Source organism: Oenanthe melanoleuca, chromosome 4A, assembly GCF_029582105.1.
Source record: "Oenanthe melanoleuca isolate GR-GAL-2019-014 chromosome 4A, OMel1.0, whole genome shotgun sequence".
NCBI lineage: Eukaryota > Metazoa > Chordata > Aves > Passeriformes > Muscicapidae > Oenanthe > Oenanthe melanoleuca.
The window spans coordinates 17,388,038-17,405,942 of record NC_079338.1 but is presented as its reverse complement, the minus strand read 5'-3'; the positions used below and the strand labels follow the sequence as shown (position 1 = coordinate 17,405,942).

The 17,905-nt window shown below is 38.9% G+C and overlaps 1 protein-coding gene across 2 annotated transcripts in view; it reads right to left on the bottom strand.

Annotated features, from left to right (window-relative positions):
* Positions 1 to 17,905, bottom strand: part of PCDH11X (protocadherin 11 X-linked) — a 407,090-nt gene that overhangs the window by 326,112 nt on the left and 63,073 nt on the right. The window contains exons 4-5 of one of the 2 annotated variants that reach the window (XM_056491687.1): positions 13,359 to 15,845; positions 3,515 to 7,343 (exon numbers count right to left, since the gene is read on the bottom strand). In XM_056491687.1, the coding sequence (XP_056347662.1) occupies positions 7,338 to 7,343; positions 13,359 to 15,845 (2,493 nt within the window). In that variant the 3' untranslated portion in view covers positions 3,515 to 7,337. Of the gene's footprint in view, positions 1 to 3,514; positions 7,344 to 13,358; positions 15,846 to 17,905 lie in introns of those variants that run through there. The other variant, XM_056491686.1, reaches the window with a different exon arrangement.

The following is a 17,905-nucleotide window of genomic DNA, read 5'->3' as shown; positions in this document are numbered from 1 at the left end:
ATTCTGATGTAAGAAATAGATATATATTGACCCACCAATACACATGGTTATAATATATTGTCCAAGGTTTATCCATGTGCTACTAATTACTTTGGTTATGTCAAGCTGACACAACACCAAGTGCAAGATCTTACAAATGTCTGGATTCTTACACACCCCCACCATAGTTTCAATATATTAATATAAAAATAGGAGAACATAGCAATAAGAAAATCTTAAACTATCCATTAAAGAAAAGAAAAGAAGAATCTCAGAGTGTTAGACCATACCTGTATTATTTTCCAACACAGAAGAACAAAGACAATATTTGATGGACAAGAAATGAAGTAAGTTGGATGGAAATTTGGCCAAAGTGATAAAGCACAGAAGTGCTCTTACAATAAACCTGATGAGGAAGGGGAATGAATCAGGGAAGGTAATTTAGCAGGGACTGATTTACAAATTTGGTCATATGAGTTTCTTAAAATGCATTCATCAAATCCTCCAGCCTCTTGTTTGCTAAATCAGTGGGTTTGATGATTCCCCCATGTGTAAGCAAACACCAATCTGTTTATCCATGTTTTTTAAAATGAGTCACAGTGTCATTTTGCTAGATTAAAAATCTACTTCAGGCTGTTGAAAAATCCATTCAGCCTCATCCCTCTAAACAGCAGGAAATGTCTTTGAACACTGGTTTATAAAAAGAACAAGAAAAGTTTTAGAAAATTACCTCATCTTTTTATTTGTATATATAACTATATATGTGTATAAGCTTCTATAATGCATAAAATAAGAATTAAAAAGATAAGCATGCAGTGTGTCTAATGAGACACTTCTGAAAAGTTTTGGGGATCTATATTTGGGTAGAGTAGCTTCCTGCTATTTGAAGGAGGGAAAAAACCCCAGGATCTTCTTGCAGGATTTTTGATAAATTCTTTGTTCCCACTCAGGTGTAGAAAATATGACATCTGAGGGTGACTCAGCAGGGCCTGTGAGCAGGGAATGCAGCAGAGCTGATCACTCTGCTGATCACATCCCTCCAGCCTGTCCAAGTCAGCAGCTCTTGGCTGAGCCCTCACTGAGCTCCGAGCTCAACACGAGTTGGGAGAAACACTTCTTGTAGAAATTGCACTTGTTTGGGCTCCTAACTTTGAAATCAATAGCAATCAAAATCTCAGCAGGCTGGAGAAGTTGTTGCTTCCCTTCTGCTAAGCCTGAGAACATAATCCAATGTTTTCCTCCCCTCTTGAAGTTTTGTTTACAAATAGACTTATTTAAACAGAAAAGCCCTTTTCCACCTTCAGTTTGATTCCTTGGTGTGCTGGCTACAGATAGTTTCATGCTAAAAACCTCCAAAAACAGAGACTTTGGAAAAGAGAAGACAGAAGGTAGAAAATAGGTTTCCATAGTGTGTAATTTAAAATATCTCTATGTGTTTAGGTAGTTATAATAATCAGGTACTGGCAAGCAAAAGCACTTGCTCTTCAATTTATTTTAATGCATTTCAAGAAATAAAATGCAACAAAGCTAGAAGGCAGTTTATTGTTCTACAAAAACTGTAATTTTAAATCAGGTAAATTATTTTTTTTTTTAATTATCAATCTTTTAGTATTATCTTTAAGAATTAAAATAGTTTCTTTGAGTTAAATAGAAAAGAAAACTGTACCATGTATTTTTCCAAGTCTGTGTTACTTTTCTTCTTCACTTCCAGCTCCAAACACATTCTTTTTTAAAGGGAGGGAAACAATTTTTTGGCACCTTACCTTTCAATCCCAAGAAACCTGATCTGAATCACTTTTCAGCCCAGATATAAACACACAGCCACGTGATAAGATACAGAGTTAGAAGCAGAATTCTGCTGCTTTTATCCATAATAGATAGACACTAATGCAATTAATAAAATATGTGACTTAAATGTGACTTAAATGTGACTTAAATGTGACTTAAAACTCCATCTGCAAAGATCTTTGATGTGGCACTTAGGATTTTGATTCCATTTCTCACCACAACAGTAATTTTAGACTGAAAAGATCTTCCTTTCCTCTCATCCCTTTCCATCCTCACTCCTCCTGAGTCCAGCTCATGGTTGTGACCTTGTCTGTGCAGACACTGGCCAAATTTGTCAGAAAATCACAAAATTTGGAGGAATTTCCAATCACTCAAATGCTCTAAACATTCAAAGGAAAGGACTTTTCAAATTCCAGTCACCCTTTTGAGGTTCATTTGCTTGTCTGAAACACTCGTGTCCAAATATCTGGAAAAGACCAGAATTTGTTCCCTGTTGGTTTCTTTTTCATACAAGAGAGGGAGAGAAAAACCATCAGCACATGGATGGTTAGATCCAGACCTAGGAAAAGTATTTTTGTGTGGGGAAACCTATGACTGGAGACTCTCAGATCACAGCCCAGGAGAAAACAGAGAGCAGGAGCATCATCCATCCAACAGCCAAGGAACTTCTCTTAGGAAAGGATGAAAACAATGCTGAGAAAAACAGAGCAAAATTCAGCTCATAATTCATAGCTGGAATTCAATGATGAGAAATCAAACCTCATACCTCTGATATCATCATTCAGCTTTTATTGGAAATAAGTGATTTCAGCTTGAACGAACACCTTCCTTGGAAATGAGAACACAAATGAATAAAACTTTCTTAAAAGATTGCAAAGAGTCAAAGAAATTCCTGAAAAAATCCTGATATCACACTTAATATCCATGTCTATGCATATAAATTACTGAATTTGATTTACATGTGTCTATTTATGAAATAACTGAAGCTCACAATATGGAGAAGATACAAAAAAGTCATTTTCAGTGGTAAAATTTAACAATATGAGCTATTTAGTAGAAAAAAAATGTATTTTAGAATACTGAGAGACAGTATTGGACTGAGTAAAATAACCTAGTGAAAGAATCATAGCACTGAAACTCAAACCTGCACTTTTCATATTTGTATCCTAACCTCCAAATCACCAAGAGTCATTTTCTCACATATTGAGAAGCCAGTACATTCTCAGAAGGGAAGACAAATCTTCCCAAAAATCAAATAATGTGGCAGATTGAAATCCTTAGAGCCTGGCTGTCTTTCACAGCAAGAGATATTGGGATGGGCACATCTCTGCAGTTTCAGCCTGTGCAATATTTACTGCCTAGAACCTCTGCTAATTGAATGTGTGATAAATGTCTGTAGACACCCTCATATTCACAGGCAGACAAAATTCACACAGAGACAAATATAAACACTCACATGTGCATGGCAACATCCCTGGGAAATGTGCAACTCTTGGAATTCCTGCTTAGATTTCTTAGAAAAAATTGTAGACAAAAGAAATGTGCTGCTGAAGAGTATGAGGTTTTCAAAGAGGCATATTCCTTCATATTTCTTCTTGTAAAGCTGACATGTGGTTAAGTGATTTAATAATCATAGCTCCTAAACACTGAAAAATGCCAGTCTCTGCAGAGCTTGGTGGTGTGCATGCATTAGCAAACAGAGCAGGGGTGTATTTAAAAACAGTGCTTCTCCAGAAGGTACACAAACAGAATTGTCAAACCAAATTTATTTTAGAAATAGATAAATAAGACATAAAAGGAACAGTGCTCAGTAATTCAATATGAAAGCAAAAATATATATTCAAATCATTTGTTAAAAAGATTTTACAAATAATACTTAAGACCAGGATACACCATAAATATATGTTTTATGGGAAAATGGGAAATCACCAGAAAAGTGTAACAGAAAAAAACCCTGCAGCATTACAGTTCATGTTAAAAATATAATTCTATTTACATCACAAACCAGCTTTGTTCCTGCCAGCCCCCTACTGCCCTTCAGAAGTTCCCCACTCAATGGAAGTCAGGAGGATTGAAATCCCCAGAGTTCCTGCAGTGCCTGTCTTGCTCTCAGGGGTGTTTGAGGTCGGGTGGGAGCAGCTTTGGTAGACACACGAACCCAGAAGAATTCCACAATAATTGACAATAATCTGAGAGCCAGCCCTAGCAGCCATGGGATCATTCACATCTCAGACTGGCAATAAATCAAGAAATTTTGTTTTGTTTCAGCCCCACCTTGCACTGAAGCCACCCAAAGCTCTGGGGCTTTCCCTACAGACACAGCCTGGAGATGAGCAGTGAGCACAGAGACAAGGGGGAATTTCTTGGGAAGTTCATACTGAGGTGAAAGTATGATGAATATATTGATATTCCAAAGAAAACATAATGAGTTGGCAAGTTCAAAAGTAACATTTGGTCAACTCACTTATTTTTTGCTTATAATTGACTCTGACTTCTAAGCAGTCAGAAAAAAAAAATATTTCTGTAGGTGAAAATATTTGAGAAACAGAGTTGGTTTTGAAACACAGGTATCTAGCTTTGACTCAGGATACTAATACTAGTTAAAACAAAAATCATAGAAATCTTTGACTGGCCTTCATGACAGAAAAGTGTAGAAATTGATATCCAGCACACACACATATTTGGTCATTAAACATTAGGTTTTCATGAGATTTTCATGAACCCGTTCAATTATCAGGAGGAAATGAGCTCTGAACAAGTTTTATACCAGTCCATGAAAAAACAACTTTTTAAGAAGTGATACTTAGATGTAAGAAAACAAAAATAAAAATTGAAACAGATAAAACACATGAAACTGAGCCACTTAAGAGGTTTCTGGCTTTCCCTTATTGGAAGATTATCATATTTGGCTGGGCTGACTCGTGAGAGAACCAGAGGAAGGAAATTACTGATTGATACCAGTAATTAAACGTGATGTACCTTTTATTTCATTTATGCAACTTTTGGAAATTTTAAAGTCATCCTAGGTGCTTTTATTGGTCGATTAGAATTATAGGACCAGCGTAATACTAGGAAGAAACTAGAGTTTCAGCTAAGTTTAAAGCAAAGAAACTCACAATGAAGTTATTTTTCTCTGAAAGCACATAACTGGCACATCTGGTACAATCAAAGTTCTCAACAAAGGTTCTCTTCACACTCAGTGCAAGAAAGTAGGCACTTCTAGAGGGTGTGCAGTCCTAAAATCCAAATAACCTGCTACAGTCTATCTATGCCTTGTCACCACCAGAGAAAAAATCTGAGGGCAACGACATGTTCACTTGACACAATTAAATTACATTATCTCCACTCAGTACCCCTCAATTAAAAGAAAAAAAAAAAAAAAAATTGAATGTAAGCATTTAAATTATTTGGTACTTCTCTTCATCAAACATTCAGTTTTCTTATAGGGGTTTTCTCAAAAAGGAAATCCAACCTAATTCTCATAAGAACAGAAATCCAAAGACAAAGTAAACAGAGAAACCCAAAGCCTGTGAAGCCTTCCTGTCTGCCTGGCAAAGCCCAAACATCACTGGATTTCCCATCTCCCACCTGAGGAACACCTCCACAAACAGCTGCACCAAGTTTATCTGCAGCTGTGGGACACCAAACAGCACTGCTGGGATAAATGAACTTTAAACTGTGGCACTGAGTCAATAAATGTCACTGCATGTCTGACCACTGGAGTGTTGGGGGGTTTAGTTTGAAGCATAAATGCTGCAAGGCTGCTAAAAATAGGAACAGCAAAACTGTCTGACAGGTACATGAACTTCTTCCCAAGGAAATGATCCCATCACTGGAAAAGAAAAACTCTCTGGAACAGTCATAGCTATAATTATGCAATACAATATGCTGAATTACAATACGTACTTCATTATTAATAGAATTTATTTTACAGATCAAATAGCCAAATACACATCTTTTTTTTAAAGAGCCAGATAGCAAATGTGGAGCAAACTATAGGCAACAGTCATGGTAGACATTCTGCAGTCCAAGAACTGAGGCAATGTGATTATTAAGTACAAGCCTATAAATATCTTTACATCAAACATACAGTAATGTGTAAGAATTCCATGTTGTAGTCTAATCCATGAATCATTAATAACTTTTTTTCTTTAAAAGAAAGTTCTATATACTGTATACATCCCAGTTAAAAGCAGTGTCTGTATTTCATTTTATTCTAGCAAACTAATATTACATGTCTCCATATAAGTGCAGAAAACAGGGTTCTTTATACTCCTTTGCTTCCTAAGAGATTTTGCATTGCATATGAAATTCTAATATTATAGATGATACATATTAAGCATTACTCCCTAAAATGTGAGGCAATATACAAGAACTTGCAACCAACCTTCAAACAAAGCTATGATACTCAAGTTTTATTTTGTAAATGAGCTGTGCTAAACAACAAATGATAATATAAAAAAAAAAAACCCTTTAATTAAAAAAAAAAAAGAAAAAAGAAAAAAAAAGAAAAAAACAAACAAAAAAGCCAACCAATCAAAAAAAACTTTATAGAAGAATAATCAGGGGGAGAAAACAAACAAACAACAGAAGGCCATTTCCCCCCCATGGGCTGGCTAACAGTGAAAAAATTATGTGTACTCTTTCCTATTTTATTACACTGAAAACCAAGCCACTGGATTTATGACTTTTTCTTTTTAAATAAAAATACTTCAAAAGGTTAAATGTTTGGCACCTGTTAAATAGACATTATCTAGACTTCAGCAAGCAAAATGCAAATCAAATTTTCTTTTTAAAAGTTATGTGAATGCTTTCCAGCAGTTATTGAAAAGGTGACATTTATTACAAAATGTTGTGGATAAGAAAGCAGGAAGTACTAGTTTTTCACTACTACTATTGTGCCTAGAAAATGAGAAAGCAGTGACTTGATCATTTCTATTTATGATCCATAGCAGCAATATCATCATTAAAAATATTATGGAATAGATATAAATAACACTTAATTCTTAACATGTATAATGTGCTATAAGTGACAACAACTCATTTGTTTTTCTTTTAAATGCAGGGAGTATAAAGAACTTTACATTCTCTCTTAAACATACGAATAAAATTTATTGCTCCCTTTTAATATATTCATAGAAACAAAAATTCCTAATTGTTTCAGCTAAAATAAATAAGGAGGGGGGGAAAAAAAATCTGGGACAAGAAGATGATTACAAGCAAAATAAATTTACCATAATCACCAACTGTGAAGAAGGATGGGTCACATTACTTTTTTTTTTTTTTTCCTTAGCAAAACTACGTTATAGAACACTATAGCACAACGTACTAAAATTTCTTTGTCTTTTCCTTTTTAAAAAAAAATCCTTGCCCTTGATACCTTTCAGTAGGGCAGCTTGAACAGTTCATCGTCACTTCCACACCCCTCTGGAGATGAGGCGATAAATTTCTTCGGCACCCAGAGACAGGACAAAGGGCTTTCTCGTGCTATTTCCTTGTTCTCTTATTTGCTGGCTTAACATCACTGAGTACACGTACGACTTCAGAAATAACATCAGCTGCGATGGCCTTCAGAGCTGGCAAACAGAGAAACAGCATGAGAAAAGCCCTTTCCTGCAGCATTTGCACCACAAATTGTCACGTTCGCTTCCAAATTTCTACCAGAGCTCAAGCACTGTGCGGTCTGAGATGTTCTAAGTAACCAAATACTCTGGGGTGTGTGTGTGTTCCCAGATCTCTGCACAAATGCTGCAACAGAAGGAGCCACAGAAATAGCTTCTATGGATATTACTCTACATTTCTTACTCCTTTTTTTGCTTTATCCACTCAAACCCAAAGTGCTGGTGCAAGATCAGAGCTGTCCCAAGGCTGCTGCACTGCCTAGAACAGGTTCCACAGGGGTTGTGTGGACTTCATGCAAAAGCATAACATATTTTTTTTTCTTTGAAGAATTATTTTACATCTTTAGTCTAAATTTATCATCAACAGGATTAGTCCCAAAGATTCACAGAAATGAAGCCATTCTGATCAATGATTTCACAGAAATGAAAGCACTATCAATAGCACAGTCACCAAGACACCAGCCACTCACTGGCCAGGAAATTGCTATCAGCTGCAGATTATTGAGTGCAATTCCTTCTGGGAGAAAACAGGAAAATAAACAGGTGTGAAAATTAAACCAGAGTTAAGTCAGACTTCACTGTTAGCAATAATTTATAGTTAAGTAAGACATTTGAAATAGCACAGTTGGGTCACCACGAGAAAAGAGCAAAGTTTTCAGTTATCCCACTGAAAAAAATGAAGTGAAATGCATTTAATGTTTGAAAAATCACATTGTTTCTACCCCAAGGCAAGTGGCTATTGGCAAGGGAGTTGTGTGTCATTCTGGCTTGCACAAAAATCACTCATTTACCAACTTCAGTATCAACTCAGTCAATGAGGTCTTGCTGGGGAAAAAGGGAAAAAAGTGTCTTTGTTGGCTCTGAATTAGTTTGGGGTTTTTTTGTCATATTGAAAATCTTTCATTATTTCCTCACACAAACACAGATTTCTTTTCCACCTCTCTTCACGCTCTGTTTTTGCCTTCTACTGTGAGGCAAAGGGGGCACTTTCCAGATACATTCCCCATTATTTTCTTGAAAAGTATGAAAAGAAATCACTGAAGACTTTCTACCAGTGTTGCAGAGAGAAAAATTATTTTCTTGACCAGCTTTACTTCAGTAGTGATGCACATTTAAATAATTGCTTGTTAACTTCTGACTCTCACATTTTGACTGATATTTCAGCTTGAAATCTCCAAATCCAAGTTTCTTTTTTTTTTTTTTTTTTTTTTTTGTGAAATGTATGTAGACAGCAGCAGATCAGAACCACAAGCAAAATTAACAGTCAGAAAATGAAGATAAAATAATGAGAATACTTAGAATCATAGTAACACATTTTGGAATGGTTTTTAGGAAGGGCTTATACCAAGAGTTATTTATGCTAAAATTTTGGAGAAAATGTTCTTTGAGTGTAATTGACTCTGTATCTGTCAATACAAACACCAGTGCTATGTCTATTTTACACCTTGGAGCATCAGCCCTGCCTGCTGATGATTACAGGATTCTAAATTAAACTGACTGTTATTACACAAAACAGAAAATCCTGCAGCTAAAGACTGACAGAGCAGGTGAGTTTCAGAGCTGTTCTTTTCAGGAGCACTGCAATATCCCTTCCATTCACACCCTGAGCACACTGTTCTCATAGTGAGGGGGAAGCTGTAATGACATTTCACCACGTTGTGAATCAGAAACCCAAATATCCCATAACTCTAAGCAGGTCTAAGCAGGCAGTGATAGAATCACAGAACGAGACAGTGGGTCCCCAAATGCAATGTATTAGGAATGAGGGCTCCTTCCCATCCAGATTCCTGTAAGGAGTGTAAAGTCTATCCCCATCAGCTCCTAACAAACCAGCAGAGATCACTGTGGCAGCTGAAATTTCTATTCTTAAGTGTGGGTAAGTTCAGAGATGAGAGAATCCTGCCAGCTGAACTCCACTAATGAAGATTTGCATCAGCAAGCATGATACAAATCCATCTCCACACCTCCTCCCCTTCAGCAGCTTCCCCAGCATGGTACCCAGGCAGTGCAGCTGAATCCCCTGACAGACCAGAGACCAGAGGGATGCAGGGAGAACTCCCCAAAAACAGAAAATCACAGATGCAGAGCACATTGCACCTTGCAGCCCCTTCTTCAAGGGGCACTAAAACTCCTCAGTAGCACCAAATCAGAAAAATCTTGTTCTGAAGTTGAACATTGCAATCCAAAAAGATCACAGGACCCTTCCTGAGTGACCAGGTGTAAACTTGCCAATATTTCCCCTGTCCCTAGAGTGTGCACTCCACTATTTTCAAGCAAAAGGCACATCTGAAATAGCACTCAGTAAAAGAAAGGGACAAGAAGAAGGAGAATGCATGGCAAGTCCTGATGAATCTTTGCAGCTTTACCTTCTTTGAATCAAGCTGCCACAGATAAAACTGTGCTCTATAATTGTGCATGTTTTGACTAGACAGGCTGATACCTAGACAGGCATTTGAAATGTCTGAATGTTAGTTTAAAGTGCATGAGCAAAGATTTCAGATTTTGAAATTGTGTTACATGAAAATGAGACTGAAGAAAACTCCTCTCCCTTCTTCTCATCATTCCCATGCAAATGCAAAGAGAATTAGAAGATTTTTTTGTCAGCGTGGAACACTTCACACAGTTTGCTCCCACTGAGGTAATGTCAAAAATAACTGAGTTTTTACAAAGCTTACAGACAAATAAAGTTTAAAGATGCCATATGTTTCTGCACCAAAGAGGATTTCTGTGAGGCCCACAACTGCCAAAACAATGGAAATCTGATTACATGGAAAGTCAGTTTGATTTTTAGAACACTCCAGATATCCTAGTTTGAAAAACCTTATTATGAATAAGCTCCTTCATAATTTATCACTTGGTAAAACTCCTTTAATAAAAGAACTATCTCTACTACATCCCCCCAAAAAGCAGGCTGCTCTGAAGATCTATTGTCATTGGTGTTGATTAACTCCTCTTAGTAACTTCAGAATAATATCAGTACCTCTGTCCCTTGCCCTTTATCACATACAAATAGAGCAAAATTGAACTTCTCTCTTACGTTAACACCATCCTTTCCCTCTTCAGTTTCCTGTAGTTTATGATTCAAAGTGTCCTCAGCTGCTTCAGGAGTCTCCAGTTGCTTCCCCATAAAAATTTCAGCTATGGCACTGCTGTATTTATTTGCCCACATGACCACTAAAGAGATATTTTGGGTTTTTTTAGTAGAAAAACCTTTCCATCTTTGCTTGCATGCTTTTTGAGTACAACTGCTATAATGACTTTCTGTCATTTTATAGATCACTTAGACAAATTTAGCAGTAAAGCAAAGGCATAATTTCCTTTCTTTAAAGACCTGAATCAATACCATTCAGACAGACACAAAATTTAGAGCTTCCAAAGAAAACACATATTTTTAGCTGTAACACAATATTATTTCAAATATCTGAGTAGAAAGTCTTGCATAGGCAAAACTAACAATAGTTGAGATGTGCAGCCTATAACAATACCAGTCCCCATTAGAAACTGAAGAGACACTTCACAGTCAACAGAATCTTCTTCAGAACTTTTGGCTTGTAAAAGATCTGCACTATGGTAAGAGGGATATATTATGATATTTCCCCTTCACATCAGGCATCTTATTTTCACTTCTCAAACTAGCACATCTCCCTTTTTAACTGAACTGACTTTCAGTTCTCCAGCTTGTCCTACAGTTTTCTGCAAATTCAGAGAGTGCCTGACACAAAATCACCCTGAACCACAAGGATCCTGTTGGTGGCTGAAGGGGGAGGGACAGCAGCTGGAGGCACTGTGCCTCAGGATTATTTCTATTTCTATTTGTTTCTCTTTTTTGCTGGCTAACAGAGCCCATCCTGAGAGACATTCCAGAGCCTACAGGAGATAAAACTACCCAGAGTACAAATACAGAGCCAGGAGTGACACTGATCTTTTAAAAGATCTGTTGAGCTTTAGGAAATTCTTTACTCATTTTTACTTGCCAAGAAATACAATTTTCATTTAGTCACAGTCCAACACAACACAAAGGATTTCCTCTAATGGCTCAATTTATGCAAATAATAATGATATGACAAATTTACATTTTTAAAAAAATGTGAATGTGTGTGTTTAAAGGTGAATGCTGCTTCCAAATTAGTGTAAAGGGACATTGTGGTGATTAGTTACCCTTCCTCCAAAGGTGTTCACTTTCATGCAGAACAATATCCCTAAAAGGATAGCTGCACAATTTTAACAACATCAGTACAAACAGTGACAATAATCTCTTTTCTTATCTATTCAGCATATCATCCTAACAATGTCAGGTGCAGCTCTGTGAAGATAAGCTGATATCTGCTGGTGAGCATTAAAAAAACCTCAGTTCTGTTCTGCTTTTCCAGATAGAAACCCTGTCACAGACCTTTAAGGCACAGATAAAAGGAAATGCTCTTTCCCCCAACCAACTTCTGCTGAAGAGAATTGCTTCCCATGCCACTTTCTAGGTTTTCACTGCCACAGAAAGGACTTTGAGAGTCACGAGCTTGCTTTCTTTGTTGGCAGCATTAGTGCACGACAAAGTGTGTTTCAGCAGACAATGGCAGAACCTTTTTGACTCACAGGAACTGTACCAGAACTCCATTGAAAAAAATCACTTAGATCAGGCCAACAGAAATGCTGAAAACAGCACTGCCCTCTCCTCAGAGTTAGGGGAGTTCAAACAGATGAACAAACTGGCAAGAGGCTTTTCTGGTATGTCATGTAACTTAACACACCTAAATACATCTCCTAAAAATGTTATCCATAGTGATGTAGATTACCATAAAAATTTGTGCTGCTAAAGAGAATAAAATAGAATAAAGTAAAAAACATATCCTGAAATTTCAAAGATATGATGACTGCTCTGAATGAGAAGCATTTTTTATGCATGCTGTTATCATTAGAGTTGTAATAAAATAAAGTTCCCAGAAAAAACAAATCAGCTGGGGAAAGAAATTTACCAGAGGATTTGTTCCCAAGCAATATATTAAGTCAAACATATTATCAAATTAAAAGATATTATCAACAATAAATTAAACACACCTGAAGAAAGTGTTACTTCAATGATTAATTCCTTGACCAACTAATGCTTAACTAGAAAACTATCCCCACTGAAAACTGTGATACTTGGAAAGAAAGAGAAGTAAACAGAAAAGTTTTATTAAACTGTTTAAGATATGGATAAATATTAGATTCTATTTCCAGTGACTTAAAGCTTTTCTGTAGGGTCTTGAAGAATAAGGGGTACTTGAGTTCTCAATTTATTTTTAATTTTAAGCTGAGGATTCTTTAGACATTTCTTTTGTTGCACTGCATTTCTAAGAAGCTAATACCTGGTTTATCAGGCAGAGCAGCAAATAAGTGAGAGCAATTATGCTGAAGCTTTTAATTTTTCCCTAACTTTGCCTGTCAGCTGTGCCATTCCACCAGACTGAAGGCTCCTTCCAGTCTGAAAATGGCACTGAAGCTCTCGGGGGAAAGTCTTTGCCTGCTCGTGAGACCTTGAAGCAAAGCTATGCCCAAATGAAGGCTGCAATTCCAGACTCCATTAATATTAAGAACCACTTAGGAGCTCCTGTAAAGCTTTATTGCTTTCCACCTGGCCTGGATTGCCTGGATGCTCGAGCACACCCGGCTGGAGGGGCCAGTCCCGCTCTGAGCCTGCCGAGCTGCTCCAGGTCCCGCGGTGAGGTGGAAGTGCCATGCTGCCATCTGCAGTCAGGACACCACCACAGGGATCCCTGCCTGCTCCCTCTCCTCACACACAGCGCTCCTTTCCCTCCTCATTTTCTCCCTCACCACTCAGGAAGATTGAAAAGTTTGTTTGACAACGCCTCAATTGAATACGAACTTTCAAAGTTTTACTCCTTGCAGTGCTTCGACCTGGAGTTATAGGATTGGCAAGGTAAGGAGAGGAGGAGGAAGGAAGTACCTTAAAATTTTAAAACCTTAAAATTCCATTACCTGTCTGGTGTGTATGGGGCCTGGGGTCTTGAAGCCTCCTTGACAGCTGCATTCAGAAACACTGTAAGGGTCCGAGCTGCTGGATGAGCACTTGGAAAGTGAGTCACAGCCCACCACAAAGGTGTTATCTAGAGGCAATTCCTGAATGACATGGTGCTTCTTGGGGGGTACAGGAGTCTCAGGTTTAATTTGAAAGGTAGGCTGTGGAGAAGCAGACTTGTAGTGCTTTGCTAAGTCTGGGCTATCAGGTTTAAATGTGGTTGGTGTGGTGGCCCAGTTGTATTTTCCCATAGTCTGTTCTTCCAGCTCTACGGGAATGTCTAAAGTGCCATTTATGTGCTCGTGGCCAGGATCATCAGGCTTAGACTCTTCAATAGTCACAAAGTTGAGGAGGAGGCTCTTTGGAGAGCGCTTCTTCTTCTTCTTCTTTTTCTTGATCTGCCTGTTCTCTTGGTTGGGGGAAACCCACTCACCACTCTGCTTATTTTTTTGGACAACCTTGTGCCTGGGCGTCTGGCGGCACCGGACTAAAGCGGTAACAAAAATTACCAGAATAACTGTCATGGTGCCTGCAATAATGGCAATGATGATCTTGACATAATCATTGGTCTGTGGGGTTATCTCACCATCCCCAATGTTCTGGCCCACTGGAGTTTCCATATTCCTACGCACCAGCTCTTGCACGTAGGAGCTGTTGGTGACGGTCTCGTTCACAAACAAGTGCACAAGAGCTATTGTGTAAAGAGACTCTGGCTGTCCCAGGTCATTCACCTTGATCACCAGTCTGTGCAAGCCATGATCTGATCCGACCACCTTCTCCTTCAAGGTGATATTGCCTGTTAATTGGTCAATGGTAAACAAGCCCCTGGAGTTCCCACCTATGATGCTATAGCGGAGCTCTGCGTTCATTCCCGTGTCATTATCAACTGCAAAGACTTTAGTGACTACAGACCCTGGGCTGGCTGACGTTGGGACCAACTCATAGGAATAATTAGATGAGGGAATAACAAAAACGGGCCTGTTATCATTTACATCAACAACATTGATGGTCACTTTGGCAGTCGAGGAACGCTGCAGTCTTCCTCCATCCACTGCTTTCACCTGGAAAGTGTATGACCCCTGCTGCTCCCTATCAAAGGTAATGTTAGGTCTTATCACACCAGTAAGTGGATCTATAATGAAATTATCTCTACCATTTAAGATAGAGAGGGTGACCGCAGCGTTGTCTCCCGCGTCAGCGTCCGTAACTGTGATAAGCCCCACTGTGCCGTACATGGGCAGGTTTTCTGGCACGTAGAAATTATATTCACTGTGTGTGAAAGCAGGGCTGTTATCATTCTGGTCCAGCACTGACACCGTCACGGTAGCATTGGTCTGCAAAGGGGGCATCCCGTTATCCTTGGCCAGCACAGTGAAGGAGTACCTGTCTTGCTTTTCTCTGTCCAGCTTTCTCACCGCTGTCAGGATGCCTGTGCGGCGGTCCAGGTTGAAAATTGGGGGTGCATCAGAGCCCAGGATGTAGCTGATCTCGGCATTGCGCCCGCTGTCAGCGTCTGTGGCGCTGATCTTGGTTAGCTGAGTACCAGGGGCGTTGTTCTCAGGGATGGACAGGCCTATCACAGGCTGTGTGAAAACTGGGGCGTTGTCGTTTTCATCCTTAATTTTGATCAGGAGCATTGCAGACTGGTTTAAGGGAGGCTTCCCCGAATCTGAAGCCACTATTTTGATGGCATATTCCCGGGTAGCTTCATAGTCTAGAAATGTGGCTGTCTCCAGGAGAAACTGATTATCAAACACCGGTTTTAGCCTGAAAGGGACATCGTGATCTGTAAAACAGGTCACTTTCCCGTTCTGATCCGCGTCCTTGTCCATCACTGTTATCAAAGCAATTTTTGTATTAAGGGGAGCCTTCTCAGACAAAAGCACTGTCCCATTCACAGGGTTGATGATGTACCTCGTGTCTATGGATGGGACATTGTCATTGATGTCTGTGACATTAACAGTCACTGTGGCTCTCGAGGGAGTCGAGCTGCCATCACTTGCCAAAACGGTCAATTTGTGCACCGGAGATTCCTCCCTGTCCAGCGGCTCCCTGATGGTGATGAGGCCAGTGGTGTTGTCGATGGCAAAGAGCCTTTTGGCCAGACTGGAGATCTGGTTGCTGAAGTAGAAGTGGATCTGAGCATTGGAGCCCAGGTCGGCGTCGGTGGCGTGCAGCTGGGACACGGAGGTGCCCACGGGGGCGTTTTCCGGCACGCTGACCTCGACGTCGTTCTCCTTGAACACCGGGCGGTTGTCGTTGACATCGGTCACTGTCACCTGCAGGATGGCAGTGCTGGACCTTGGGGGGCTCCCACCATCTTCTACTTTGATTTTCATCACATAGGTGTCCTTCTGCTCCCTATCCAGGATCTGCTGGACGATCAGTTGAGGCCACTTATCTCCCTCAGGTGTCTCAGTTATGTCAAGACCAAATACATTTTGACCCTGCAAGACACAGAAAGGACACACTTTAGCTTGACAGTGCATTTAAACAGAAAAATATCACATCATTTTTCTGAAATTGACATGGAATATATATTTACACATATACTCTATACAGGAATACACATTTTTATATTTATCTATATTTTTCCATATCTAGTTTTGCTTTAAGCTCCAGAGCACAGAGAAGGCTTCAGAGCAAACATGGCAATAAACAAATACTCTAAAAAAAGGGGAAATTTGGGAGTGATGGTGATCTTTTCATCCAGATCCTCTATTTCTAAAGAAAAGTTATTTAATTCCTGGAGAGATCTAATTCAGTTTCTCTGTTGTGTGAGTGAGTGTGGAAATGAGGAATGAAGCCAAAGTTCAGTCACTGGAGGACCTATTCCAATATTCAATTTCAAGGAAACCAACAAAGATAAAGGGATTATTTCTCTGTTTTTGAAGCAACTCTGGACATGATCTGAAACCATTAGCATAAAAAAAACCCCTAAAAACAAACCAGTACCATCATTGATAAAGTGCTTATTACATAATTCAGATGTCAGATGATACAGAAAAAACAAAGTCCTAACAGTTCGTCAGAAATATATTTAAAAACTCATTAAAACTATTCCTGTATTCAGCACTATATGCTTTCTATTTGCAGTGAAGTTTACAATCCAAGTGAAAAAAGAAGACTTATTTCCATTTAAAAAAAAAATCACAGAACTGCGAGATCAATTTGAAAATGATCAATATTTTTCACGGGGTTTGTTGAACATTTCTGGAACTGCACCAAAATACTGCATATATTGCACAAACACAGCTTTTTAAAAACCAGTAGTGCTGACAAATCTGCTAAAATAAATATTGGAATCTAGAACTAAATTCCCTCTCTCTTCTGCTGCCTCTTCAGACAAACAGGAATTAAGAACAGTGTAATTATCCTCTTTTCTCATATCTCACCACTTAGAGGAATGATGAAAAGGCAGTTTTCCAGCCACATCTTCCATAAGGGCAGGGCTAGAATGCAGATGGCTAATGCTGAATGTATGGGATGACCAGAAAAAAAGAAGGCATACACAAAATTGTGGACTCAATAGGAGTTTCTTCTTATGTGTAATATTTGTAATAATGAACAACTGTTCTTCCTCTGCTTGTTCTTCTCATCTTTCACCCTCACTCAGGTAACTGCCATAGAATCATAGATGGCTTGGAAGGGATGTTAAAGATCCTCTCATTCCAGCCCTTTGCCACAGGCAGGACAGCCCTCTGCCACTGGACCAGGTCCAGTTCTGAACTGGTTTGAGACACCCCAGAACAAATCAAAAGAAAACATTGCCAGTGTTCAAGGTTCCTTATTTCTCATTAGTGGCAATAGATTTGTATCCCCTGTATCTTGCAACCCACCACTGGCTGTCACTGATTTGTTTTCTCAAAGCCACATTTTGACCCTGCATAAGCCATCCTTTATGTTATGGGACAGAACTATTCATCCACATATCCAAAATTACTGTGCCACTTACACAGCATTTGTGGCAGCACTGAGTTGCAAGTGGGGACAGTATAAAGTAAGCTGGAACACATTTTGAAGTAATAAAACAAATACAGATTTGGCTTCTTTAGCAGAAGGCATGAAAATATAGGCCCTGCAAATTGTTTCTAAATCAAGATATACATTTTGAACCAATTAGGGTCAATTTTAGAATGGTAATTCTATGCTGATGGGAAGCAGAGCGTGAGTCTCCTCTTCATATTCAATCTGGCTAGCAGTTACTTGCAATAAATTTCATAATTACTAAGAAATTATAAATGATATATTCTATGCTTTAACATAGATTCCAGAGGAAAGAAAATAACAGAAGCCAGAGTAAAAGCAACCTGTCAGCTCTCTTTACTTCTTTATTTGTACACAAGCTGACAGATGGGCACTGATTATTCTGTCACTGGATCCCACCACTACAACAAGAGCTTGGTGCAGACTTTGGATTCACGTGGCTGTACATGTGTGTGCCCATCTCTGCTTTTCCTATCCAGTGTGGCAGAGGGGTCTTTCATCACAGCAGATGAGTTTGATA